This window comes from Buteo buteo, chromosome 13, assembly GCF_964188355.1.
Source record: "Buteo buteo chromosome 13, bButBut1.hap1.1, whole genome shotgun sequence".
In the NCBI taxonomy this organism is placed as follows: domain Eukaryota; kingdom Metazoa; phylum Chordata; class Aves; order Accipitriformes; family Accipitridae; genus Buteo; species Buteo buteo.
In genome coordinates, this window is record NC_134183.1 from 30,706,731 (window position 1) to 30,734,343 (window position 27,613).

A 27,613-nucleotide genomic window follows, 5' to 3' on the forward strand; every position below is an offset into this window, starting at 1 on the left:
TCCTTAGAAAAGATAAGACATAGATGGATTTAATTTTTACATTGGTGTGTTTAGTGCAGATTATAGTGCAGGTATGTTTTTTAATAGCAGCTGTGTAACAGGGTCTATCTCAGATTGAAATATTGGTAGAAAAGCTTATGCTCTGCTCTAGATGTTCTCCAGTAGGTTCACAACCTGAGGGAATTCCAGTGTTTTAAACTAGGTAAAGTACCTCATCTAAAGCCCTACCATTATGGCAAAAAGAAATTTCTTGGATCTTTCTGGCAACACTGTTAATTTTTTGCCATGTGGTATTTGCCTTTTTGCATAAAAAATATCTAATCTTTGATACTTGTTTGATTGGTGATGGTCTAAAATTTCCCAATACCTTGTTATGGTAATGCTGGCCAGCTTGTCATTCCTCAGCCTATATTTTTCAGTTTACAGGTTCCATATGCAAAAATGCTATTTACTTTTTAACACATGGCTTCTACCTTCTCTAAATTTCAGTGCAGTTTTCAATTCCAGGCTTGCACTGCATTTGTAGATCCTTCTGGGTTGCTTTGTGAATTTAGTAAATGTGGTCTTCATTTTTCATCCAAGTCACTAAATTAGAGGTGGAATGATGCCCAAAACAGATGCCTGCAAAGTCTCAGTTAATACGTTCAGCCAGTTTTGATCATGAACTCCTAGCTACTGTTTTTCAACAGCTATGCTCTGTATTCAGCAGTAGTTTTAGTTGTCCTTGGTTCCTTAGTTCACCTGTGAAAGTAGTAAAAGCCTTATTAAAACATCTCTTATGCTGAGAAGGAAGTGAGATTGGTTTTATGTACTTTATTCCAGCTGAATACATATCACTTCTTCATTATCTTCTGGCATTTGCAGCCTATTTTTCGATTATTCTTCCAAAAAAAAGAAATTTAAAATGTTGAGCAATTATAAGCCACTGCTTTTGTTCCTCCCTGAAACAAACAAACCAAACCTCATTTGTTTGTAGTCTCCGCACTCTCTCTGAACCATGAGTTTTCAAAAACAGTGGCTAAGGTTTCTGAAATTGTACAAATGGCAAGAGCCAGTCTTCTGAGTATCTTATTGGGTACAGGTGAATTGAAAATACCTAACTTCTCCAAATAGTCTCTAACCTGTTCTTCTCTTACCAGAGTTCTTTCCATATGTCATTGGGGTAAATGGCATTAATGACCTGGTGTGGATGTGTGACGAGTTTTAATTTTTACTTCCTATTAAGTTTACAGAGGGCTGGAATGAAAATTTTTAAGACCACTATCAACTGAAATATTTAAGACTCTTACTGTCACTTCCCACCCTTTACAGAAAATTATTTAAGCAGTGATTTGTATGGACTGTTAGCTACCTACAGGCTTTATATTTAGGCTGTAGGAGTTTAAGTGTCATTGATTTTCAGTGTAGCTTAAAAATCTAAGCAACTAAGAAATGTGATTCAGGTATAACATAGTCACGAGAATGTAAATATGAATAATTTATTAATACTTTACCAAAGAGGTAGTGCATACTTTCAGATTTTATTTCCATTAGGTGTTTTAAGCAAGCCAAAAAGGAGCATCTTAGAGTATAGCACTTTGGACTGGGCCCATTCATGCAAGTAACAGTGTTGAATAAGGTAGTTGCATTTGTCTTAAGCTGTGGTTTTTTATGTGGTTTAGTGTTAATGAGGTTAATGGTGTATTTGTGCTACATTAAAACCTGTGCTTGTCTAGTGCTTTGCAATAAAGTTCTGAATCCTCTTCCTTTTTTGGCTTTATTTGTACTTTACTGCATACTCCTTCTCGTTCTGACAGGTCTTCACTATATTCTGCATCTTTCCAACTCTTACTGCCTTTTTTTTTCTCTGATGTTCATACAGTATCTAGACTCTAAATGGATGGGTAAGATGACAAGTCGAGGCTTATGCAGAGCTGGTTTAGATGAGTATCAAAAACTTTTACCTGAACAAAGAATCAACAGCTTTTAGAAGAAATGTAAAAACTATATTTTGCTATCAGAATGAAATGCAATGCTACATGGCTTGACACAACATCTCTATTTCTGTCTTTGAATTGGAGTGTGGGGGGGTCTGTGTGTGTGTTTGTGATTTTTGTGTGGGTTTCCACCATTCCTGTGGGCTGTGTAATAGCAGATTTGGGAAGGGCGTCTTTTCACAAATCTTAAATCAGATATAGATTAAGTTTTCAGAAGGCTTCTTGTAGTAAAAAGGGTTTTCTTCACATTTGTGTAATTTAATACTGAGAACTGTAGCTTCTGTAAAAGAAATGAGATTAGTCTTCAGATACTGAATGTATGACTCCCATTTCCAATATCATCAAAAAGGTACCCAGCTGTCACTGCACATTGCTTTGACAGGTCTGAGCTCTAAGAAAGCCAGGAATCTGTGGTATTTTCAAAGTGAAATTGAGATAAATGTGCAATACATGTGTGGCTGTTAGACTAATTCTTCTAATTGTTTCTGTGGGTCTTCACAGAAGCTAACTTTACCCCCATGAGCCTGTAAGTGCCCCAGCTAATCGGCATAGAGAGAGGGGGATACACCTTTAGCCTAACAGTGCCTGTTCTCATGTGCCTGGCAAAGTCTGTCTCTCCCCACTGGCATCGGTAGGATGAAGATAGTAAATTATTTGTGACTATCCCCTAAATATTCTGTTTTAATTCTAAACAATCATGCATGAAAAATAGACGTTATGGATTTTTCGACATGTGGAGATAACACATTTACCTTCCCTTCATCATAATTTCAAGTCTGCATACTATCCCATGCACGAGAAAGGAGATAAAATCGAGTGCTAAATGTAATGGATGTTAGGCAAGAACTGAAGAGGCATTCACCAGTTTTTGTTTAAAGTCTAACCTTTCTATAAAGAGACGGATCTTAATTTACCCTATTTTTCTAACTCTCTAATCTGTATGTTCTATATGATGATGGGACACTTTAAATGTTACAAAATCCATTTAGAAAAAAAGTTTAATTGATGATAGTTCTGTAGAATACATGAATGCTGGAAGGAGTTATGGATTATATTTACTAAATACATTTAACTTAGTCTATGTAAAATTATATGTACAATACTGCATAAAATATGTACTACTCTATATAGTACATGGTAGATATACATATGCTACTATATTTCATGCAGTATGAAATATATATATTACTACATAGAGATCATATGAAGAATTTACATGATACTGTGTATACTATATATATTGTATTTAGTAGTGGCAGAAGGATTTTAAACTCATTTATGCCACTATCATTATATAAGTTTTGTGCATATTGGTAAGAAATAAGGCTGCTTCAGAATATTTTTTTTTAATGAAGAAAAAATTTCCAATAGAAAGCTGGTCCATCAGTGTTTCCAGTAATACTGCTACACCATCTTCCATTCAATAGCCATCAGCTCTGCTATTGCTGTGAAGCTAATGTGAGGTGACTCATTTAGCAGCATATTATTGCATCATTGCAACATGATGTAAGGCACATCAGGCATTATTGAATTAGCCTGAATTTTGCAGTATGACAGCAGCATTTTATGCACATTAGCACCATACTTAGTGCTCCTTATGGGAATATACTTCAAGTAAACATATTAAAACATAATTTCAGAAAAATTTACAGGATTTCCCAATTTCTTCTTTATCATGAAAAAAAAATGGTTCACTGGAATATTAAGATAGATGTAGTGGCCTTTGTGCATCTTCAGAGCATGTTTTGAGTTTCTTAAATTACTTTAAATGTATGCTGTTACTTGGGTAGTACGTTGGAGAAAAAATTAGCTGACTTCTCCCTGATTGTTGAAGTAAGTTGGAACAAACTCAACCATCTTCCACCTTTGCTATGACTCAATACATAAACATTCTCCTCATCTGGTTGCCAGTCAGAGAATGCTAGATTTGTATATGCCTGACTCACTTGTGCTGAAAAATATTACAGAATTTATTACAATATAGGTATAGAGCAATGGGAATTCACACTATTGGCTTTTTAGCAAAAATTTGTGACCTTTCTTGACTTATGAACAACTTTCTTCACAATTTAATGTGGAACTTTATGAAGGTTTGCATCTTGTCTGCAAATTTAGGAACGTATTAAAGAATAAGTTTACAGGCATGAAAAACTGTATTTATTAGCTGTTACATCCTTCACAGTCTAAAAAGTTTGTTTTATTTTTGTGCAAAAAAAATACACTATAAGAACTTTGAAATAAACCCAAAAAATGCCTTTAGCACCAATTTCTTGGGCAATTTAACAGATGATCATTTTGGCAAAAGAAATGTTTGCAAGTGTATGTTACTTTGCATAGTCAGTGGTTTGCCTCTTTCAAATTTAAAAAAAAACTTTAAAGCAGTTTGAGCAGAATGCAAATCTAAAGAACAATCCTGTAGTGCTGGGGAAAATAGTATCTCAGAGCACATGCTTTCTAACAGCCATCTCACAGGTTCAAGAAATGTAATAAGAGTAGAACTCCAGAAATCTGAGTTGTCTAGGGAGAACATAAAAGCTCACTCATACTGTGCATAGGCAAAAATGGCAACTTTTTTGTCTTACAGGTGAGGTGGTGAGGAATATGCCAGCAAGAGTGAAAACAAATGTCCATAGTAGGATGTAGATACCAGCTTGCTGATAGAGAAAAATTAATAGAACTGAATAGCACCAACTTAAAAGTATTTTTAATATGTTCATAAACTATGAAATTGTAATGTGTATATATAATGGAGAAGATTAAAGCATCAGGTAACATTAAACAGCTGGAAGAATAAGCATACAGACAAAAATGTGAATGTTAGGAGGTAAGAGTATAAAACTGTATGTGGGAAGCAGAAATGAGATTTACTGATGAAATTGGAAAAGCAAAGAATAGTATGAAAAATGAATGCAGGAAGGAGCTATGGATTATGTTTACTAAATACATGTTTTTACATGTATTTCATGTATACATAAAATCTGTTCATGTATACATCTGCACATGCTTTGTAAGAACAAAAAACTTGGAAGTGGCAAGAGTGAAAGAAATGAGTGATTGTGCGTAGTGGGATAGAGTAGTTTTAGTGGTATCTGACAGCTGAGATGTTACTTAAAATGTGTGAGTCAAAGAAGAAAAGGGTATTTGTAGCACATCTGATTTTAAAACGTGGTTGTTCTTTAAATGTGTATGAAGGCTTCCAAACAAGTCTTTCTTGGTCTGCAGTTATAGCCCCCGAATAGCAGCATGGCAGCATGTCTCTGCAGTTGCTTCTAGGATGCTTTGCTAAGTTTTTAACAATTCATTACAAGGGCTATTGTGTTAGACCACTACTAACATGCTTTATTGTGGTAGTATATGTCAAAGAATAGTGAGCACTAGATGTCTTGCTGGAAGGTGAAAGAAGCAATGGACAGCTGTGTTGAACATATGTATTAAGTGTTTCTTTGCAGGGCCAGTGAGTACTTCATACTTTCTTCTTGGGTAACCTGATGTATGTCTGAAGTTTGCATATGCAAGCACTCTTGCACACATTCAGAGTTCTGCAGTTTTCATTTCTTCCTATAGGAATTCTGTTCATACCCTGAAACTTTTTTTTTTGCTTGTATTTAAGACTTCTATCCATGCTTGGCTTCCTTGAGAGAAATGATTAGACAGTTATTCTGTGTTGAGGATGTGCCATCTGCTCCTATGATATTGTACTGTTATTGAAATATTTTTTTAAAAGGGTAGGAGAGGGGACTAATGAAAGGGTTAAAATTAATAGAAAAATGTATATAGGTTGTCTCAGGAATGATTGGAAAAAGGCATATTTAGACCACACCTAGGTGGTAGACAGTAGAGGAAGTAATATTGTGGCAAAAGGAATGCTAAAGTGTGGGTAATTCTCTCTGGAGAATGTTAGGCTAAACCTTGTAGCTAGTGTGGCTCAGATCCCTTCAGGTTTGTTTTTTTGTTTGGTGGTTTGGGGTTGGGGGGAGGGGGTGATTTGGTTGGGGGGTTTTTTTAAGACTTCCAGGTTTATAAATTGGATCTTTAGGGAAAAAAAAAAAACCCAAACCATATATATAGAGAATATACACTTCAATATAATTGTGTACAATAAGGAAAAATATGCATACTTTAAACATGGTAATTATAAAAAAGCATAGGTGCTATAGAAGGGCTACCATTTTGTACTTTAAAAAAAAAATTCTAGAATTTACTTTGGTGCTAAAAAAAGATGTCAGATTGCATCAGCTATGGACCCACAAGTTTAGGGGTTTGATTTTTGGGGTTTTTTTAAACTACTGTATCTATTCAATAGCAACAAGAAAGCTCTTCCTGCTCACTGCTGGCAGTATGTTTGAAGATGCTTTAGATGGATCTTTCCAATGAGGCAGAAAAATACATGATATTCTGGACCTTTCTTATCTGTGGGGCCTTAGAAAATACTACAAGCAGTGGCACCAGTTGCTTTTCTTCCTTCTTCACATAGTTTTAGAAACAGTGTACAGAACATAATGTCTATTTAAATCCAAGTAATACTGAGTTATGGAAGTACAAAAAATTTTAAGGCTTATACATCTGTGGGGTTTTTAATACCAATATAACTTTAAAGCTGACAAACTGATTTTATTTTGTAAATTTTCTCTTTTTAATCTCCTCTTCTCTGACACCTTTGATATCAGGTGTCTCCCCAAAGCAGATTTTTACAGCTGAGCTATCAATCTCTAAGAAACACAGCTTCTGAAGGAAAGGGTGACACAATGTTAACTGAAGCAGCTGACTGGATTCTGCCAGCTGATACCATCTTAAAAGGTTGGAATAGGGAGGGGGATACATAGTTTAAGGGCAGATGGAATGTCCAAACTTGATTTTATTTTGCTTCATTTTACTTCTCAAGTAAAAGCAAGCAATATTAACTTTCTCTTGATTATGATTTATTAGAAGTGAATTACTTACTGTGCTATTGGGAAAATATATCCTGTCTCAGCAGATAAGGAGCCTGCAGAACCTTTTTAGAAAGTAAAAATGTACTGGGCACAGGCTAGATTTCTCTTTTCAGAGCTGGAGGTGACCACCTGAAGTTAATCAGGGAAGACATCCCCCCAGAATGAAGTGGGTAGCAGGTGTTAGGAATTAGTTATAGTTAGGGGAGGGATGCTATTTATAAAAGGGGAGCAGCCCTGCAAAGAATCATTTTGAATGTCTTAAGCAGACAAACTGTTACTTGTCTTTGCCCTTTTCTTTCTCACATTATTTAGGACTGGCAAATTTTCTTGCCTCCTTTTAATTTTTGATTGTGTTTGATTGTATTTAAGGTAATAAATATCCTGTAAATCAATATATATAGTATCTTACACATTGCTGCATAAGGAAGTAAAAAGCATGTTACACCATGGAGTGCAGATAAAATTTCTTTGGCTAGTTACTGTTGGTCTCCAGCTAATCTTACTGCTTCAGAGCTGGGTGCTCTGCAATTACAAATTTATGGTATAAATGGAGGATGGGGAAAAGATTAGCTCAATTCTCTTCTCCCAGCCATACCTGTCTGTTTGAATGTGCTGGATTGCCCTTTGGATTTTCTTGAAGTATTTATTCCTCTTGTCTGTAACTACTCTAGCATGTTGAGCCACCATTTTGCCTTCCTTTCTTACTTCACAGGGAGATGAAGTCCCTTCCCAAACTTTGCATCTGCACAGATAACTGCTTTCAAGATGAATAGAGGCCTTGAGTAGAATTGGGAAGGGGAAGATGAGTGGTGTAAGCAGCCTGTTACTTAGCATTTGCTGCCTGGGATGGGCTAGGAGAGACTGTAGCTGGAGCAGATAGTGGATGGAAAGAAACACAAGACAGATGAGCCATTTTGATTCCTCTTCCATGGAACTAAACCATCCAACTTGCATTGGTTTCAGTTGTGTTGTGGAGTGCTTTTTAAGATGATAGTGTTCCTGATGGCACAGATTTCTATAGAAAATAGAGGGAGAGAAGGATAACATTTATTAAGGGGAGGGGGATTGTAGCCTAAGATACTTACCAGACTTGTCTATCCATTTACTAGCACCCTAGTATTGGACTTAGCTTTCACTTGATCATATGTGAAAACATATGGGTCTTCCATGTTAAGTCCTAACAATTATCTGGTTGCTATATTAATGATAGTTATTGAACCTTCATTATGTTACATGTTTTCTGACTTGGTGCTTAAAGCAAGTGAGATTTTTCTCTTGGTTGTGTGGGAGAGGAGATGCACAGCTTTCATACCATATACATGAAACATTCTACTAATGGTCTGAAATCTTTTGAAATCATTTTGCTGGAGATGCAGAGGGAGAAGCAGATGCAAAGATAGTTTGAGCTTTATAATATCCTTTATAGCCTGACTTCTGTAAATAAGATTCAGCATAAAATCTTTTATTATAATGTTGACTTCTCATGCTCATATCTTGTGATCAGAGAGAAAAGCAGGAAGACTGGTACCAAAAAATTTTAAAAGTAGATGAATAACCCCTCAGCTGCCTCTCTTCTGACATTTTCCAGTTCTCCGCAAACCTTCTGCTTTTGTATAATAATCACAGTAAGGAAGCTGTTCAAACTACTGTTTTCATAATGCAGCGAAAAGATTCAAAGGCAAAGGGAGGGGAGTCTGACCTGTAATCACAATGCTTAGTAATGCTTTCCTAGAATTCAGTCAGCAATGAAAAAATACCTTGCCTGGGGGGATGAGCGAAGACAAGCTGAGCCAGCATAACCTCGGGGATTGGACACCAACATCAGCAGGGTGCCGCTTTTAGAACTGTAAGACAGAATTTGTAGCCTTGCCAATATGCGGTATCAGTGCAGGGAGGCCACTATTGCAAAAGAGAAGGAAGGGAGTCATTCAAAATATTTGTATTAATAGGGTACTTTAAAGCCACTTAGATGCAGAAGGAATACAAAACGTTTCCTTCCCTTCACATTTAATCTTTACTCCTCCCACTGCTTAAAAATACCTATATGGAATTCTGAATAAACTTCTTCCTTCTCTCTCCTCTGTCCCTATGCTCAGTCTCAGTATATTTACACATAAACAGAATTATCCATAGTAGCAGATTCTGCTTAGGTATACACATTGAATAAGCAGCCCTTGGTGATCCAGAAAAGCTTTGATGTAAAAAGAGAATATATTGATACTTTGATATTTTTCAGTGTTAACATTAATTGGGAAGACAGTAAACCTAAATGTCTGTTATTTTGTTTATGATATTGCATCACTTCAGTATTTAGTACCCTAGGTAGCTGTTTTTTACTCCAGTGAGCTAGATTAGCCTGATTACACTGGCAGGATGCAGTTGATGGATGACTGTCATTATCTTCTCAAACCTGCATGATACTTTAGGTATAGGAGATGATAATTAAATTTTCAAGAGACTACATTGAGATTATAAGATCTGAGTATTTTTTTTAAATGAGGAATATGTTTGCAATTATCAGCATGTTGTTAGAGGATCTTCTCCTGAGATGTTTTATTAGCAACCCCTGATTTCCTTTAAATTGATCAAGAAAAAATGCTCAATTTATCATATAACACTGTAGATGTTATTTTGGGGTTTTTTTAATTCTGATATTTTTCTCCTCCTGAAATGGACCAAAAATGTATCTGATCAAATCTATTGGTAATGGCTTGAAGATGTACAGGTTAGCACAATATATTTAATGAAACCTTGTTTGAGACAAAACACTAGAGAGGATCATAATTAATGCCTCATTTTCTGCCAGTTGCTATTGATTACTCATTCAGGGTCCCTTTGTTCTCAAAATGGTGACACTGTATTTCACATTACTATTTGATGATATTCTCAGGATGAGATTCTTTAACAACATGCTGATAATTGCAAACATATCTCTGAATTTAAATTTAAAATGGACTTACATCATATGTCAGTGTTTTTTCCAAATTCAGCTACTACTTTAGAGTGCATATTTATTACAGTTTCCAAAGATTGGAGACTTGAGTAAAGTAAAATTTAACACTTCATATTTTGGTCATATTTTTGGCTTAAACTGCATGATCTGGAACTCAGGTGAGGGGTGTTTGTGCAGCCCAAACCTCTGTACTGTACTAGTATCTCACAGAGGAATTATTTGTTAATGTTTTAATTTTGTGGTAGGTTTTCCTTTGATATCACAGTAAAAACATACACAACTGAACTGGGGGATTTTGCAAGTTTAGCAGAGTTTGACTTTCCATTTTGTTACATTCTTTTAAACTAGTGCATGCAAATTGTCAGGTTTATCTATAAGGCAAGATGTGAGGTATTAAGACATGTTATATACATGCTTTAAGTCACCCAAATGGCTCACTGAATAAAAAGACATGTACGTGAAACTTTTGCTGTACTCAGTGCAGCATTTCAAGTTTACAGTAGGGCAAGGAATGCACTTATTACGTGCTCTATGTAATTCTGATAAACAGAGAAATGCCAAGTGAATTTGTCTATGACTGTGTGGTGGGATAATGGAGGGATTTCATTGAAATGAGTGCTTTTGTGTTACTTTACTTTTACAAAATAATGTAACTAAGCTCACAAATTTTAGCTAAACACTCAAGTTCTTTCTTTTTTTTTGGTGGTTTTTTTGTTTGTTTTTTGGTTGTTTTTTTGTTGTTGTTGTTAAATTTAGACCATTTTCCTGCCTTAAATAGGGACAGCCTGACTACTGGGACTCAAAGCATAAACTTTTTAAAAAGGAAGCTAAGGCAAAAAAGAGAGGAGAAATAAAATCTAGTTGACTAATTTATTGGGGGGACGAGGGGGGCAGTTTCAAGACCTGAGTGTGCAGTTGGTAAGTTGCAGTTCTCATTTCACTGCCAAAGCAGCCTCCCTTTATTATGCCAGCACAATGGTCCTGTCATAATCACTTGCATATAATGGGCTAATGCTTTTATTCTCAACAATATTATTCTTTTGATAGAAAATAAAAAAGAATGATGTAAAGACATACAGTTGTATTTGGATGAAACTATTGCATAATTTGGCTATGGCTACACTAGAAAAATCTGAGTTCTTGAAGTGTTTGCTAATATGTTTGCATTTAAAAAAATGGATGTGAATGAGATTTAGACAGACAAGGCTAACTACCTAACCAAATACATTTGTGGGAAGGTAAAACCTTATATAGGATAATGTAGTGTATGGAGTGTGTTTGTTAAAAATGTTTGTGTATTTTGCAGGATAGCTTGGCTTTCCTATCTACATATAGCCTAAATGCTGGAGAGCTGCAAGGAATATTACATAACGACATCTGTAGGCCTTTACTTGTCCACATTTCTTTTTTTATATCAAAGTAAGAAAATCAAAGAAGCGTTTACCAACATGTTAGAATTCTGCTGACTGGTGTCCTAGAAGTTCATTGAAGGCAGAGCAGTATTTTGGCATCAAGTTGTATCTTTGGGATTCTGAAGATTGATGGAGTTGGGCTGGGGAAGAGAAAACTTCCAAAGTAGTCAAACTTTTTCTTACTTCTATGCTCAAATTCTTTGAAAGAATCAATTTAAAAAAAAAAAATTAAAATATGTTGAGTAAGGAGCTTTTTTTTATCTCGGGCATACCATTTTGATAGAAGCAAATGGTTGATTAGCTTGTTAGGTTGAATGGAAGCTAGCTTTGTGTGCACGTAAGTGCAGCTGCAATATGAAGTTACTTGTTTTCTGTGACAAGGGTGCATAAATACACCACCACCACACCCTCCATGTAGATATGATTCTTTTTCCCCCTCACCTCACCCTTGCAATGTTTGAATGGATGATTCCCCTGCATTTCATTTTTATGGTAATACTTTTTAGGAAAATGACCCCTTTAAAGCATTTGTCTACATAGTGGCCCTTGTAAAAGCCTTTATTTTTGGGGTAAGGCCATGTCATTTCCCCTGAGGCTGTCAAAACTGTTTCTTGGTTTTGCTGAAAGGGATAAATTAGAAAAGTTAAGCAGTCATGTTTACCTCTTTCTCTGTTCTCTTTGGGATCAGGCTTGCTGTGTTCTTAGTTGATTGTAATAAAAGCCTTTTATTTTTTTTCCCTTTTTTTTTTATTTTAAGGCTGGTTATTGAACACACATTCCTTAGGGAAAAATACTGCTTTAAATAAATTCTTGTTTATCTTGAAGCTGGAAATATGCCTTCTAAAATCCAAAGAGGCAAATTTTTAAGGGTGGTGCCTGTTTATTTGTAATGGTAATGCAGACAGGACTTGGTAGCATTCAGGAGAATAACCAGTCACTGATTATTCTATAGTAATTGGATCCGTGCTTGGCAGATGAGGTTCGGAGTAAGCGTGAATGTTCTCTGTGGAGAATGCTGCAAACTATGTATGTAAGCGATCTGCCTCTGTGCAGGGACCTCGGGCACTTAGTCAGGAGAAGCTTGGTGCTGATAATACAAAGGTTTTTTGCTATCCTCAGTGGTATTTTTGTATTCCTTTCTTTATCAGGTGCCCTGAGGAAAGGATCAGTCCTAATCAATATTGCTTCTCAATTGGTTCAGACAGGCAGAAAAATCAATAAGCTGAACTAATGACATCTATTTTTATTTTCTTTTGGAAGACTGAGGAACAATTATAAAATTTTAAACAGATGCTTCATTCAATTGTGGGAATGGTGGAAGAGGTTTGTAGGTTTTTTGGTGGGTTCCTTCCTCCCCCCGTCCCCTTCTTTTTTTTTTTTTAAATAAGAATTCTTACCCAAACACAATCTAGATCAGGAAGGTTCTTTAGAGTGTGTTGCATAGCTTGGGTATGTACATACTGGGTATGTATTGTATTACTTATACACTTACTTTGTTGTTGCAGTAGCCACACTGCTTTGAAATTCAGGGTCCAATGAAAATGTCAAGAACTGGAATGCTTAGGACAAAAGCAAGAGTGGTAAATGTCATGACGTAAAGGTTGGAAGTTAAGTCTGGAAAAGATAGAGACACGTGCCTTTTGGAATGGCTTGGTAGAAGTGAATTTAAGAGTTTTCACTTGGTTTGTGGGGGTGTTTGGTTTTGTTGTTTTTTTGGTTTGGGGTTTTTTGTTTGTTTTGGTTTGGGTTTTTTTGTTGGGTTTTTTGTTGGTGGTTTTTTTTTTTTGTCATCTTGTCTCCCCTCCCCCTTAATGAATAGAGGAACAGAGGGACTAGGAACCCTCCCACCCCTTTTTTTGGAGGTGTCTTTATGGCTCCCGTTGCATTTCCAAAATCACTGCTGATGATCAGAAGATGCTGGGGGGGAGCAGGGAGGGTTGTCTTTAACATGAATGGGATGTAGTTACTAATTGTGTTTGACAGCTGCTCTGAGCAAGCAGGGGCTGGTCTAGATGACCTCCAGAGGTCCCTGCTAGCCTCAGCAGTTCTGGGATTCTGTGAGTGGGACCTTGCTTCAGCTACTTGAAGTGACAACTATCACAATACTTCCTCCCCTTCCCCATGGGCTGTGTAAAGAAGTTTTCCTTAGAAGTTTTCCATCAGTCCTGGGTATTCTTGGGCTGAAGGTCAAGTCTCGGGCTAAGTGCAGAATTGGTTTCATTTCTTCTTTTGGACAGTGTTGGTCTGGAGGAACTGCTTTTCACAAAACATTGCCCATGCTTCCTGCACAGTGTTCACCACTAAAACGCTAATAAATGTTTAGAATAGCATCTTTGCTAAATTCAGACTTATACTATGTAAGCCAGATATTCTGATAATCATAATATTTTCTGCAGAACAATAAACTCTTAACTGTTTGTTAAAGGCAGAATTAGGAAATCTTGAAACAGTCTATAAGCAGATTCCACCCCCTCCCCCCAATATTTTTCTGTATACTTTGTTTAAAGATCACCTCACTCCTTATAAGGGTGTCTCATTTCTATATGAGTTTTGTATTAACAATTCTGATTTAAATACTATTTTATTGTAAGAATAAGAATGAAGAAATTGAGTTGAGAGGAAACTTTATTTTTATGCCTTAACATTTTTAATCATCATTAACTTTGTTCTTCAAACTGTGTGATAGATTTGTAAGAAATATTTTTTTTTAATATGAACTCTGGATTTTCTGCTAATCCCAGTGCATTGCAAGTTAGAAGGGATTTAGTACCTTACTGAGAGCCATGTGAGTTAGCCTCACGTTTCACAAGTCATCACACCAAAAGAACCAGTTTGAATCATCTACAGTATCAAAAAAAAAAAAAATTGTTTATGAATGAGGGTATTCAGGCCTTAGAAGGAAAAGTGAGGAGAGGCAGGACCAGTGGCCTCTGCACATATTCCAGTCGGCTGCTATAGTCGTAGAAAGCAACGGCGCTAGAGCAGTTCCTGCCATGATCCAGTCTGCAAGTGCGCTTTTTTGATCACCTCTGGAACCCATGGGTGCACGTGAACTTTGTTGAGAGCGGTCTGAGGGGAGGAGGAAAGTTGGCTTGGGAGCAGTGGGGCTGAAGGAGAAATTTTAGCTAGGTGGCACCTCGAATTCTTTTTGGTATAATAATCCCATCAGCAGTTTTTGTGTTAGCATCATCTGACAACTGAAATGTTAGCACAGTTTGAAAGTAGGCAAAGCATAACCGTTATCCTGCCATCTGACAGCCATGCTTTACCCCCTTTATAACGGGTAGACTGCACTACGTAATGACCAAGTATGAAGAAATCAAATCACTTATTTCTGAAGGCTACTGGTTCCATGGTGACCCTAAACCACTGATTTTGCAAATATTAAAAGCAAAGTGTCTTTAGCTATGTTTTACACAGAGTGGGTGCTGCTGTATGAGGAAAGCTGTATGCAACAGCCAGGAGTGAAGCGGCAGTGAATGTGTTTTTACTGCCTGGTAGCATTATGTTTTCTGTACAAACAGTTCTGTGGGTTTCACTCTAAGTCTGGGGATTTTCAGACTAAAACCAGGCTAAGTATAGTATCAACCATAGAAAACCTATATTCTCATAAATCACCAACATTCGTTTCAGTTTCACAGAAGAAATCTAAATAATGTGAGGCCAAACAATATATAATGCACTTGCTAAGTGTTTAGAATGTTTTTGTATTTACTGCATGAAAAGGGAACGAAAAGGTTAGGGTTCAACTATATTGTTGGTTTGAAGTTTTTAAAATGTCATAATTTTTTATGTTCTGTGCATTAATCTAATGTTACCTTTTTTGTCTGCATTTGATTATTTTGGACAATTATTCCATGCTTTTATGAATGTAATGTAATTCTGGATTTCTAAGTATGTGCTAAAACCTAATGTCATACTATAAACTCTTAGCAGTTTTTATCAGTTATGTTTATATTGTGTAATAGAAGAGGTGTTGCATTGCAAACTAAACAAAGTATTATGGGTTTTTTGTTTAGAGTTTAAGAAAGACTTGATTCTTTCAGATGTTTTAATCTGAAATGGTTATGGTTTTTTGGAGGCTCGCAGCCAAACTTGCTCTGCCTTTCTGAATTATGCTATAGTATATTCTCTGAATACTCATTTTAAAAAGTCAACATTTTTTTTGAACTCTTAAGACCTTCACTGAAAGCCCAGTAAATTCTTATAAATGCCAAGAGCCCTATGTGTGGTTAATAGTTTGTTAGCCTGGTATATTAACAGCTGAGTTATGACAGAGCTTAATTTTACTTTTCTCTGTGTGTTTTGCAGTCTAGTCTGCTTCGGTCAGATATGGGGCTTGGAAGTCCAGGTCAGCTGTCATCCTCAGGAAAACCTGGAACACCCTACTACCCGTTTTCTGGTACAAATCAACGCCGAAGACCACTTCATGACTCACCAGCTCTTGGTGAGTAATATAGACAGTTTTTAAACTTTTGCTCAACATGCATTTCTGCAGACTTTTCTTTGACAGTTCTTTTTATATATTGGAGATTGCTCTGTACTGAGCAATTCAAATTACAGCAAACTGCTGTATAAGAGATAAACTGAAATTATTAACATTTTCTCTGAGATGCTAGTTTGGATTCAACACTGGTCAGTATTGCTTATAAAACAAACAAGAAACTCCAATAAAGCTCTTAATTGCAAAAGCAATAATGACAGATGGATAAGAGCTGATGACCAGCTGAGTGCCCTTAACCCATGCCATCATTAACTCCTGGAAATGCCTGACCTTGAGGTCATTACCATTATTTAGTAGAGGAAAGACACAAAGGGGAAACAATTATCCTTTTATATGCTGAAAGTAACTTTATTCAGGGCAATACATAGTTCATTGTAATTGGTTCAACATGCCTTTAAAGTTCTTAGCAATTGGAGACTAGTAGTTTATCCTAAAATCAAACTACCTTGCAAAATATGCAGGCAGGAACTTGCTTAAAAATTATTATAATCCTATGACAGTATTAATATTTTATTCTGGAGATGCTTAGAGATAAATGGAATTTTAGTACTCGGTCATAGTCAGTGGTAATATTTCATAGCTCTGAAGACTTTCTATTGAATTAGGGAATCAAGAATGAGCCAGCTGTTCTATCATTTCTGCTGTAAGACTGCCGTGAATAATTGGTGTGCAAGTTTTAAAAAAATCTTTTTCGTATAAAAAGAGGGACTCTAACCTGATATTCTAGTTTAAAAGCTACTGTGTTTCAATGGTAGCATGTTGTGTCATTAGGATTATTCTAGTTATATGTTTGGGCTTTTAATGCCCCTCATTCTGTATAGCACTTCTATTCCATAATAAAATCTTGTTTGTTGGAACCATATAACTTAAACCATACTTTAGCCAAAATAATACTTCATCAAATGCAAATCGTTTCTTGAAGTAACTTTAGTATTAACTAGAACTGCAAACTCATTGGGTATGAAAATAGTCCTGAACATGCTTGAAACTGTTTTTTAAATCTTTAATTATAAAAATATGACTTTGGAACTTTACCTATGTGTGTGTGTGTATACGTATGTATGCATTTTAAAATACCATTTTTGTGTAACTTTTTAACCTGTTGTCAAGGCAACCGCTGTTCAATCTGGGGTTGTCATTCTTTACAGATGTATTTGTAAGTATTTATTTTCCTCAGAATATGAGAAACAAACACAGCAGTCTTCAGATCTGTTTCAGAAGAGGAACAGTATGAGGAAAGTTCAGTGACATTGTTTGCTACTTGGAATGGTGTTTGAACTTTAATATAAAAGAGTTGGGTTTTAAAATAGTTATTTTAAGTTGTTGTTGTGTTTTAAAATAGTTATTTTAAGTTGTTGTTGTTGTTGTCATTGTTGTTAAGTTTAGGCCCCATTGAATCGGTTTTAGTGAGAAACTACTGTAATAGTAACCTGCTGTGGTTTTGAGTAATGATGGCTGTTAGAGCATGACTTTGAGTGCTGGACAGAGTGTGATACGAATGTGGGCAGAAAAGTTATGGTATGAAGCAGTCATTGAGGGAGAGTCCTAAATGAGATTGTCTGATTTTTATTATATACTTGAATATATGATTAAGTTAGTTTCTTGTGCAATCTAGATATAGTTTGGTAAGTTCCAGATGTTATTAAATCAAACAAAATGAAGCTGTGTGGTGTTTTCAGAGTAGTAATCCTATTTATTTTATTCTTTGAAAGAGAAGCTCAAGGGATATAGACCCGTTCAAACTGTTAACAGTCTGATATTCCTCTTTCTGTCATGGCTGAATCTGGGGAACTGTAACCTGGGACATAGCAGGTGGTAGTTAAAAATTTATGGAAATGTTTTTCCAGAAGTGCCAGGAAAAGGAAGTGCACTTTTATCTTGAGTCATGTTTCCAATGGTTTGAGAAAGTATGTTTACTTTTTTTTTATGGACTACTTAAATGTTACAAAACTGCTGCCTGAGAATTTAAAGCAAAGTGGAATTATGGCGATTTTATCCCTGAGAAGGCATTGCCTGACCAGGATTTTAACAAACACTCTTTAAAATTGCTACTGAAGTTCATTGAAAACACCAACCAGTGTTCCCTTCCAGGTGACTCTTTGAGTGCAGCGTAAATATCTTTTGAGAAGTCCTTTTACTTTCTTATCAAACATGCCCTATGGGGAATGATCAGAGTAAAGATATCCAGCAGATATTCTCACCTTATCTTGCCTTTATCTTGTCATACTGTATAATAAAATAGTGATTAAATGTTCTGAATTAAAATAAAGTAATAGGAATTTTGTATTTTAATTGAAGACTCAATTGGTCAACTGTAGAACTGGTAATCTTACCAGATACTCATCTTCAGAACATCAGTTAACTTCCAATTTAAGTGTATACCATTCAGATTAATTTTATTAGCAGTTGACTAGACTGGTTCAGGTTCTTGATTTAGGTAGTGAAATTGCTGGGTACTTTTGTGATTTTACAATAATTATTGGTAGAAGGAAGCACGTATCATACTTGCAACTTTACTATTACATGCAAATTTGAGTTATATTGCCTTTATTACTTAAGTAATTAGGTCATTAGATTTGCTGTTTATTTACAACCTTGCCATGGTCTAAAAGCTCTAGAAATTTACACCGGGTCATGAATTCCTTTTTGATAGTTCTGTCTTTACTCTGAAGCATAGAAAGGGATAGCATTTCTCTCACTAATCAATTCCATTTTCCTCCTTAGATATCTCAAAATTTTACTTTGTTTTTTAGCAAGTGTGTAGGGGCATCAGTGTACCCTTCAGTGTTAGCGTTCCTAGGAATGACTGCTTTCCTTATGGAAAGAATTGAAAGTAATTATTTAGCAAAGCTTTATTTTAGAGAAGAACATCAGTATGTTACATTCTTCTGTTGATGTGAAAAACAAATTTCATTGGCACAGAATAAAAAATGCATGAAACTGGAAAATAAGAAATCAATTGTGGAAAGAAAAAACTGTATAGCTTAGCTGTTTATTCTTTCTCATCTGTAATGTAGATACTTGATGAAATGTTGTTTTTCTGTGTACAGATCCTCTACAGACAAAGAAAGTAAGAAAGGTGCCCCCTGGTTTGCCTTCTTCTGTAAGTACTACATTTTTTTAGTTACAGTAAACAAATTGGGCTCAAATTGTGCTCTCTTTACCTGACATACATACAAAGTACTTAACTTTAGCATTAGGAATTCTATCTGCTGGACATGAACAGCTAGGCTAGATAATTGGGAGTGGTTCTGGAGGACTAAATACACATTTGATGTGGAATTTTTAGATTTCATAGCAGTGATTTGTCGCTTGCTCATATGCTCCTACCCACTTGTCCCTGTCATTTGAATTCCTCTCTTGGGAAGAGAGCTGGGCCAGGAGCTGTCAAAGAAGATCTCCTGTACAGGTCTTTTGATGTTTAATTAGTCATTATGTTGCTGAACAGGAGGACAGACAGAGATTAATAGCTGAGAATCTTAGAAATTTACATTTGTAATAATCCCAGTGGAGCTGAAGACATTAAGATTCGGAGGACATGTACAGCTCAGCTTGCCTCAGTAGGACTGAGGTTATTAATATGCATAAATCACCGAGTCAGATGTTCATTGTGAAGCCCTGGTGGATTTTAAAGCCTTCATTAAGCCTTTCCTAACTTCAGCCTAGCATCAGGAAAGCTTTCAAGCAACTAGTTTGTTGATCCCTCTTTGCTTGAAAATTTATCCTTTGAGAATAAAGGGCTTTGATGAAAAAGGTTGGAAGGGTTTTGGTGGAAAAATCATTAATGGCTGTGATAATCTAATGCTATAGGGGTGTTTTGTGGTATTAAATATGCTTTATTCTTAAAAGGAAGAAAATTGTTTATAAATGAATCTGCATTTAAAAATCCACGTGAAGTGAAAAATCCCCAGTGAAGTGAAGGACAGAATGATTTTTTCCCCTGCTCAGAACAAACAGGAGGGGAGGGTGAAGCTCTGCTGCCTTGCGGGGTACATCTCTTTGTTGTGTAAATGGATGTTGGGCTTTTATTTGGCAGTACTTAACACATGGGCGCAGGTGCACTTGGATGAGTCATAACTCAAAGACGGATAGGCTGAATGGAACATACTGCACCGGCAACAGTAATATAGTGGGAGCAAAATGGGTCTGATCTTTTTATTTTGTATTGAGTCTGAAGTATGGATGGTGTCTTCTAGTCCTTGCATCTTCCCTGTTCTTTCCTCGCTCTCTTTCCCTTCTCCCTCCCCCTGCTCACGGTGATATATACAGAAACCAGGATCTGAAATCCCGTTTTAACTGTACTTCCAGATGGAGCTGAGATAGTATAGATAGCCTGGGGCAGCTGTGCTCTGAACCTGCAGCCTACCTGGAAGCCAGGATTGCAGCTGCAGGCACTCTTAAAAGCTTTTGCTTGCATAAGCACTTGGGCCCCACTAGAGGCTGAATAGCTGCTTGATAAACAAAATGAACACAATGCCTCAAATCATTATTCCCGAGGCCAGGAATATTCTTCTTCTTCCTTTCCTACCCCCCCGCCCCCCCCACCTCCTTTTTTTTTTCTTGGTTTTTTTTTTCCTTCAGCAGCAGCTAAAAATAGTTTGGCAATTTACATTTTAACAGTTGCGTGTTATGTAGGGTGGCTTTACAGTCTAGCAGATGATTTCTGCTAGATTAACAAAAATATATTTAAAATGTCAGAGAAGCTAAAACACATAGCAGTGCAATTTTCATGTAATTTATTACTGTAATTCTAGGCAAGTAATAAAGCTTACATTACATGTTTAGTATTTAGTACCATCAGCCAGGTAAAGAGATCATTTTAGCGAATGAAAAATTTCTCTTATTTCTCTTACCAGGCTTTAATTTTAAGAAGCAGTATTTTTCAAATGGTTTTCACTTAATTCTTCTTCTGTGAGAATAGTGGAGACAAAAAAAACACTGATAAATTTTATTTGTATTAACATTGTACCAATCTGCACAATAAAGTGCAGTTACTGTGAATAATCAATTATTACAATGCTGCAGTTTTTAAGTACTGTTTCTCTGTATATCAATGCTTTCAGTGCTGAATAGAGCCTTGAAGTAAAATAACATTTAAAAAAAAAGTGACATGAGATTATATGTATTTGGAAGATGACACAAACCAAATTTCACTGAGCATCATAGGAAGTTTAAATTGAGTACATAATTATGTAAGTGTTGTCTTTATTTTAAATATACCTTGGTAAGAAGTCAGAATGTATTGTGGGAAAGATGAAGATTGATTTAGCCAATAGGTAGTGCAGGGAACTTTAAATAGGGGAAGTCAAAAGAAAGATGATACGTAGTGTTGTTATACAAATGTTTGTTTTTTAATTTTTCAGTTTCTAAAAGATGGTTTTCTCCAATCTTTTTGTGTTAGTATAGGGCTACCATGTCAACGGATACTCAACAGTTATTTAATTTCCTAGATAACTGTAATTTAGTAACAATCTTTTAAGAAATAATGATTTTCTTAAAAAAAAAATCTTATTTCAGCTTGTTTCTTTCTCTCTTGGATTTGTATGCTATTTTCTGAAATGACTTGCTTTGAGGTTTATCTTTCTTCATGTGTTCTTATCAGGGCCTGAAGTAAAAATAGTTACAGAGAAAAGTGCTAATGAATTGTTTTGTTACTTTCTGGAATGCAAGTCAATCTGAACTTGTCCTTCTACTGTAAAAATGCAATGCACCAGGCAAATGCATTTTTAAGTTTTCCTGTTGTAATTTGCTAAGTGGTGAGTCATTGCCCAAAACATTTTGAATGTTGACATGCAAGCATTTATGTTAAACTACAATGATTAAATTTAAAGCCTTATGGGGAGGATAGCAACTATAAAATCAGTGGTTTATTTTTTCTCACTGTTGGCTCAAGCCAGGCTTGAGTGAACAGAAAGATTGTGATGTGCTGTTTATCTTAGGGGAGGGGGGGGGATACTGTTCAGTGAGTGACATTGTCTTCAGAGATTCAAAACTGTTGTATTTCTGAGAATTTTTCTGATTGTAGGAGTTACCTTAACTAAGCCAAGAAACTAATAACACTATGTGACTTGAAACCAGTTGTAACTAATCAGCAGGGCTGAGTTAGGGAGAGCTGTTCAGTGCACAGAGGGAGAAGAAAGAAAAGTAAGGCTCACTTGGAAATGCACAGGGAGATTGCCATCTAATTATGGATGGGCTATGAGCAGAAACATACCGTTTACACGTGTACTCAGAAAATATTTCAAATTAATATTTATGATTAATCTCATGATCGCTACTGATTATAGTGTCATAATTCTAAGAAAAACAATGTGAATATCATCATTATTTTGCCATGTAATTAGTCTCACATAGAGAAATAAGCTGAGATATATCATGTCTGTTGATTTTTGTTACAGAAAATCAGCTGTGACACACAGGCACAAATATCTGATTGTTTTCTACGTAGTTCCATTTCTAATAACTATTTTGAGTATTTTAGACTTTCCACAATACCTGAAACTATCAGTTAATATTAAACTTTAGACTGCCGCTTATTTAATAATAGATCGTCAAATTAATGTTTTGTAATACCAAGACCTCTTTCTAAATTCAAACTCATTATGTTTGTCCTGGTTTCAGCTGGGATAGATTTCAATACATATAAGACAATTTATAGCTTGATTATAGGGCTTCCTCATATATCGCCCTTTATAGTATGTGTAGAGTCTGTGGGTGCTAATTTATTGCAAGAATTCTTTATGAAGCAAAGCTAGAGAAAACTTGGTTTGTACACATAGAACTACCCCCCAAACATTTAAGGCACTTCTCTTTTTGGTATCATGCTAGTCTTTTAAGACTGAGCTTGAGAAATATATTTCAAGATCTGTCTCATACCAATGGTACCAGAAGAAAAAGAATAGATCTTACTCCCTTCTGTGCTCCCTCCTTCCTTCATCCCTCCCGAAGGGTAAAAGGAGATTATTTGAAATGGTGGAGTGGAAAGGATCCAGTCCTCTGAATGTTTATCTGAAACCCAGTTTTGAGGCTTTAATGTTTAGATTGTATTAAAAATAATATAACATTCACCACGCTGAGTGGACTTTCTTTAGAGAATCATCCTCAACCTTAGCAAGTTCAATGTGTATTGAAGTAGCCTGGTGTAAAGCAATATCCTTGGAATACTTTTATGAAGTCTGTGGCTCTGGATGAAAACTTTGGAGCATCCTGGGTAGATACTTCATGGGATATTTAACTGACTGTGAGGTTATGTTTAACTGACTTTCTAGTGCAACTTTTTTTTTTTTGTAAGTAAGATTTGTTCCCACTGGCCAGAAATGGTGTCAAAATGTAAAAAGCAGCATTTAGTTTGTTCAGAGCTGTTCTGAATTGTCTTGCACAGTCAAGGGATACGTTCAACTGTCACTTGTCTTTAGTATCTAACACTCTCAAAGACAGCAGTAACTCGCTTGACCCTTGCTTCTGATGCTGTGCTGTGTTTTAGAAGGTGATTTTAAATAGCAAAACTGAGCAAATAAATCCTTATGGATAATGCAACACAGAACTTGGAATTTCTTCCTTGCGACTTAGTCTTTCATCTTCCCTTCTTCTGCTTTATACTTGTTCTTTTGTCACCTGATTCAAGGGATCAAGTTTTTGGGGACTTGCTCTATACTCCTTTTTAAGCACGGCATTCATCTGTGAGCTTGAACAAAAAGCAAATATATAAAATATCCAACCCCTAAATTATGTTACAAATGAAGTAAAAGTGTTTCTTTGAGATTTTATGTGTATTAAGAAAAAGACCTGGTTTTCTGGATAGATTATTGTAGTTTTTTTCAACATGACCTTTATCTGAAATCTGTCTGAAAACAGCAGTAACCTCAGATTGTAACATCCCACCCGCTCTTCGCTATAAGAGAACATTTAGCCGTCATTAGACGGCTAAGCGGTCCATTGTAAAGTCCTGCTGTGAGAGTTCAGATCGAGATCTCACTGAATTAAGGTGAAGGTACTTAAGTAACCCTCCCTTAATAGCAATTTTTTTTATTGCAATCAGATCATTTTTCCAAACTAACTGCTGTCATCTGACTGTGCTGAACTCTTGTGAGGTTGCTTAATTGAGAGATCTTCTCTCTGAAAATGCGTATATACATATGAGGGCTATATAATGATGTCAAATTATTTCTCTGTGTTTGGATTTACTGGAGATACTTTATTTTTTAAGTGTTCACAACATATCAAAGGAACCTTAAATGTGCGCATAGTTCTAAAACAGTTATCTGAAAAAATAACATGACTGAATTGCAGCTCCTGTAATTTAGGGAGAAGTTACATTGAATTGTTGCAACTTCTGCTTTACCTCAAAGATTAATGTGTCCATTACCATAAATTAGTGTAGTGTTTTATAACAATAGATAAGGATAAAAGCTTTTTTGAAGACTATTTCTTAGTTATCTTTTGCTTGATAATACTTGTGGTTTTGGTGGGAAGGCTTTTATAATCCCTGAAGTCAGCTGGGAAAGTAGTGAGCAACGTTGTGCTGCTGGACTTTTACCTGCTGTTGAACCGAGATACTTCCTTTCAGTTGCTTGCTCAGCCCAAATGTTGGGCAGGTTGCTTTGCCTGTGACTGTGCCATTTGTCAGAAATGGGCAGTACAAAAATGATTGCTTTTTCCAAAAAATGGTACTGAAATTAAAACACTGTGTAGTCTTTAAATGAAATTTCAGATGAAGATATATCTTTACGCACTGAAGTGAAGAAATTGAATTAAATTACCTCTTGTTTTAGTGCCACAGTTTTTTGTAATGTCAAGACTTCTAAAGAAAGCAAGTTGTACAGTCTTGGAGATTTAGTTACAGGATTTCATACTGTTTGCACTGATAGCTAGGATTAGTTGTTAGCATTTTTCTTTCTGTAAGGAAGTAGTAGGCAGATTTCTAACTGTGGATGACAGAAGGATTGCTTGTTGGGCTTTTGATAGCTTACTCGGCTTCATTTGCAGAACAATTTTTCCAAGCAGCAAGTTGGAGCACAGAAGAAAGGGAGATATGCAAAGAAATATATGCTGAGGCACAATTAGCGCTCTGCATTTTGACATGCAGTTTTCTAAAGCTGCTCTGACACTGAATTATTTAATAAATTCTTAAAGTGTGTGTGTATTGATGTATTAGGCTGGGCTCAGGTTTTGACTATGGAGCCACCTACAGGGAGATGACACAAGTGCAGGTTTAGCTGTGTGGCTTTGGTGAGGGGAGACAGTGAAAAATACACTGTACTTCAGTAATGAAATAAAAGTTAAATGATACTAAGGTTGGACCAGCAGAGGGACCCCTTAATCACTTTTTAATTTTTCAAATAAATTTTCTTGGCCATATTGAGTTGATGTGAAAAGATTTCTAGGTAGTCCTCTGCAAGTTTCAGTAATGCAGCCTTGCTAATTCATTTCGGGTTTTAAAATTTGTTTAAGGTCCATGCACATTTTTAGATTGGGTAGGTTTTTAGCACATTTTGGAATGATAATTATCAGGCTTCCGATGGGATCATTTATTGCCTCAGGATAATAAACATATTTATTTACTTTTTAATGCAGCTATGGGTAGTTAAAACCTTCATATAGAGGCTTTCAAACCTTAAGTGCTTAATATTTTCAGCAAAATAATACAACTTTCTGAATTAGAGCAATATCCTAGCAAAGTTGTATTTGAAAGATTTTTGAAACAAGTTTTAAAACCTCAAATTGCTTTGTGTTTGATTCTGAAGAATGTGATATATAACACTTCTTTCCTCATTCTTTCCATTCTAGTAAAATATTTACATAAAAGCTTAAACACCTGAAATTCAGTATTATTTGCAAAAGTACTGAAAGAGAAATTTCCTAGCTGTAGTTTCCAATTTAAAAAAAAAAACACCACTTTTTTTTTTACCCATATCTGTCATAGGTAACTGGAGTTTTTTTGCAAACAACCCCTCCGCCCCCCAATCAACCACAAAAAAACCCAACAACCATCCCACAAGCCCCCCCCCCCCCGCCCTTGTAATATTGCTAGGTAGAAGTAATGGGGAGCAATTAATATCAATTTCATTAGTGTTTGTTGTCTGTTCTCTATCCCTTCAAACTGTTCCCTCTTCCCTGCTTATAATAACGTCAATGTTAAATGTGAAGTTAAAGACAAATCTTTTGAACAAGAAAACCACCAAACTATTTTAGCTCTTGCGTAGATGAGTAAATTAATTTGCTTAAAACATTTTCCTTTGGATATTGTGTGGGTTTTGCCTATCAAATTTAGTCCACTGGGCTATTTTAAATTGTCTTCCATACAGTTAGTCTGCTGTCTCTGCTGAACAGCATACTTAGTGGTTGGTTAACAACAGAAGGCTATACTTCCAGGATTTTAAAATAAATTAACATTTACTTAACTGATGAATTAAATAGAGGACAGTTTAATAAGCAATTTGTTTTCCCCTTAAAACAGCTGGGTTTGTTTCTTAAGGCTTGAAATCTTGCCTATTCTAACAGCTACTTTATGTGTGATGTTCCATGCATCCTTTACCAATGATCCTAACTCTGGCCTTTCTATAGTTAATCATCGTAAATATTTGGTTTTAAAATAAGTTATACTGGGAGTCCTAAGATGTCTAGAATTTTTTTTTTGAATTGTTGCAGGAGAAGCAGCTCAAACTTACTACGTATATTTTAATAAGTGACGGGTTGTTCAGTTATAGGACTAATTTTCTATGAATTTGTCTTTTATCCTCTATTCCCCATTCTTTGCCTTTATTTCAGTGGGGCATCAGTTGGGGTCTGTCTCTTCTGTTCAGGTTCCAGTTTTTTTAGAACTGGTAAGAACTTAATTGCTTGTGAAACTTCTGTTCCTCTGTCAAACGTGGTTGAAATTGATAGTAACTGCCAACCTCGGACAGAGTGGGGAGGAAAGGAGAGACTTCTAGGGGAGTTGTCTTTGCCTTATTTCCAAACATAGCAGGTTAACCTAGCCCCTAAGAAATTAAATGGAAATTAGTAAGAACAATAGAATTGGTATCGCTATCAAAAGCAGGTTGGGCTCTTACCATGTTTCCATTTTTTAAGCAGGATTGAAGCCAACTCTCTGCAAGGAAACTCATGATACTTGGGTTTACACATCACAATTGCTTTTGTTGGTGAAAAAGGAACTTTAATTCCTAGTTGCACATAATTAATTGGAAAAGTTTTTGCTGCCTGTTGTGTTTGAATAGAGCCATTTAAAATAATAAAACTGTGATAAAAAGCAATAACCTTTCTAAAGTATTTTGATATTTCAGTCTTGTTGTGGAATATGTTTGACCAGATGATGGCTCTTGTCCGTTGAGACAGTTACATAATTATCTTTCATATGGTATAATTTTCAGTGATCTGGAGAAATTATGTTTATTTTTTATAAACTCAAGTGATGGGTTACATATGCTTATTGTGTATTTGCTTTGTGGCTCTGACAAGTTGGACAAAAATGTTACTTCACGTAAAAGTTTGTTTTCAGGGAGAACATGTGGTTCATTCACAAAACTGTGTTAAAACAGTCTTTGCAAATATTCTCGTACAGGTAGCTTGGTTTATTATTAGGTCAGTATTTTGCTCGGCATCAGCTTTCATAATCTCTTTACATACTTTAGAAATAGGCAGTTTATTGTTTTGACACACAGTACAGGGTCATGAGTGGAAACAATTCGGGCTACAAAGTGCATGTCAGTTCAGTGCTCCTCTGCTGACGGCATGTCTGTCTGAAATCAAGTTTAAAAAATTGGCCCTGTCTCCAGCTGACTTGTTTTGTCAGGCTGAGTCATAAGATTAACCCTTGACTTGTCACCAAGGAAAAATGG

General features: G+C 35.8%; 1 protein-coding gene across 8 annotated transcripts in view; it reads left to right on the forward strand.

Annotated features, from left to right (window-relative positions):
* The window catches only part of TCF12 (transcription factor 12), a 174,947-nt gene that overhangs the window by 102,332 nt on the left and 45,002 nt on the right, over nucleotides 1-27,613 (forward strand). For all 8 annotated transcript variants that reach the window (XM_075045357.1, XM_075045358.1, XM_075045360.1 and 5 more), the window contains 2 exons: nucleotides 15,584-15,719; nucleotides 18,827-18,879. In XM_075045357.1, coding sequence (XP_074901458.1) covers nucleotides 15,584-15,719; nucleotides 18,827-18,879 — 189 coding nt within the window. The remainder of the gene's footprint in view (nucleotides 1-15,583; nucleotides 15,720-18,826; nucleotides 18,880-27,613) is intronic.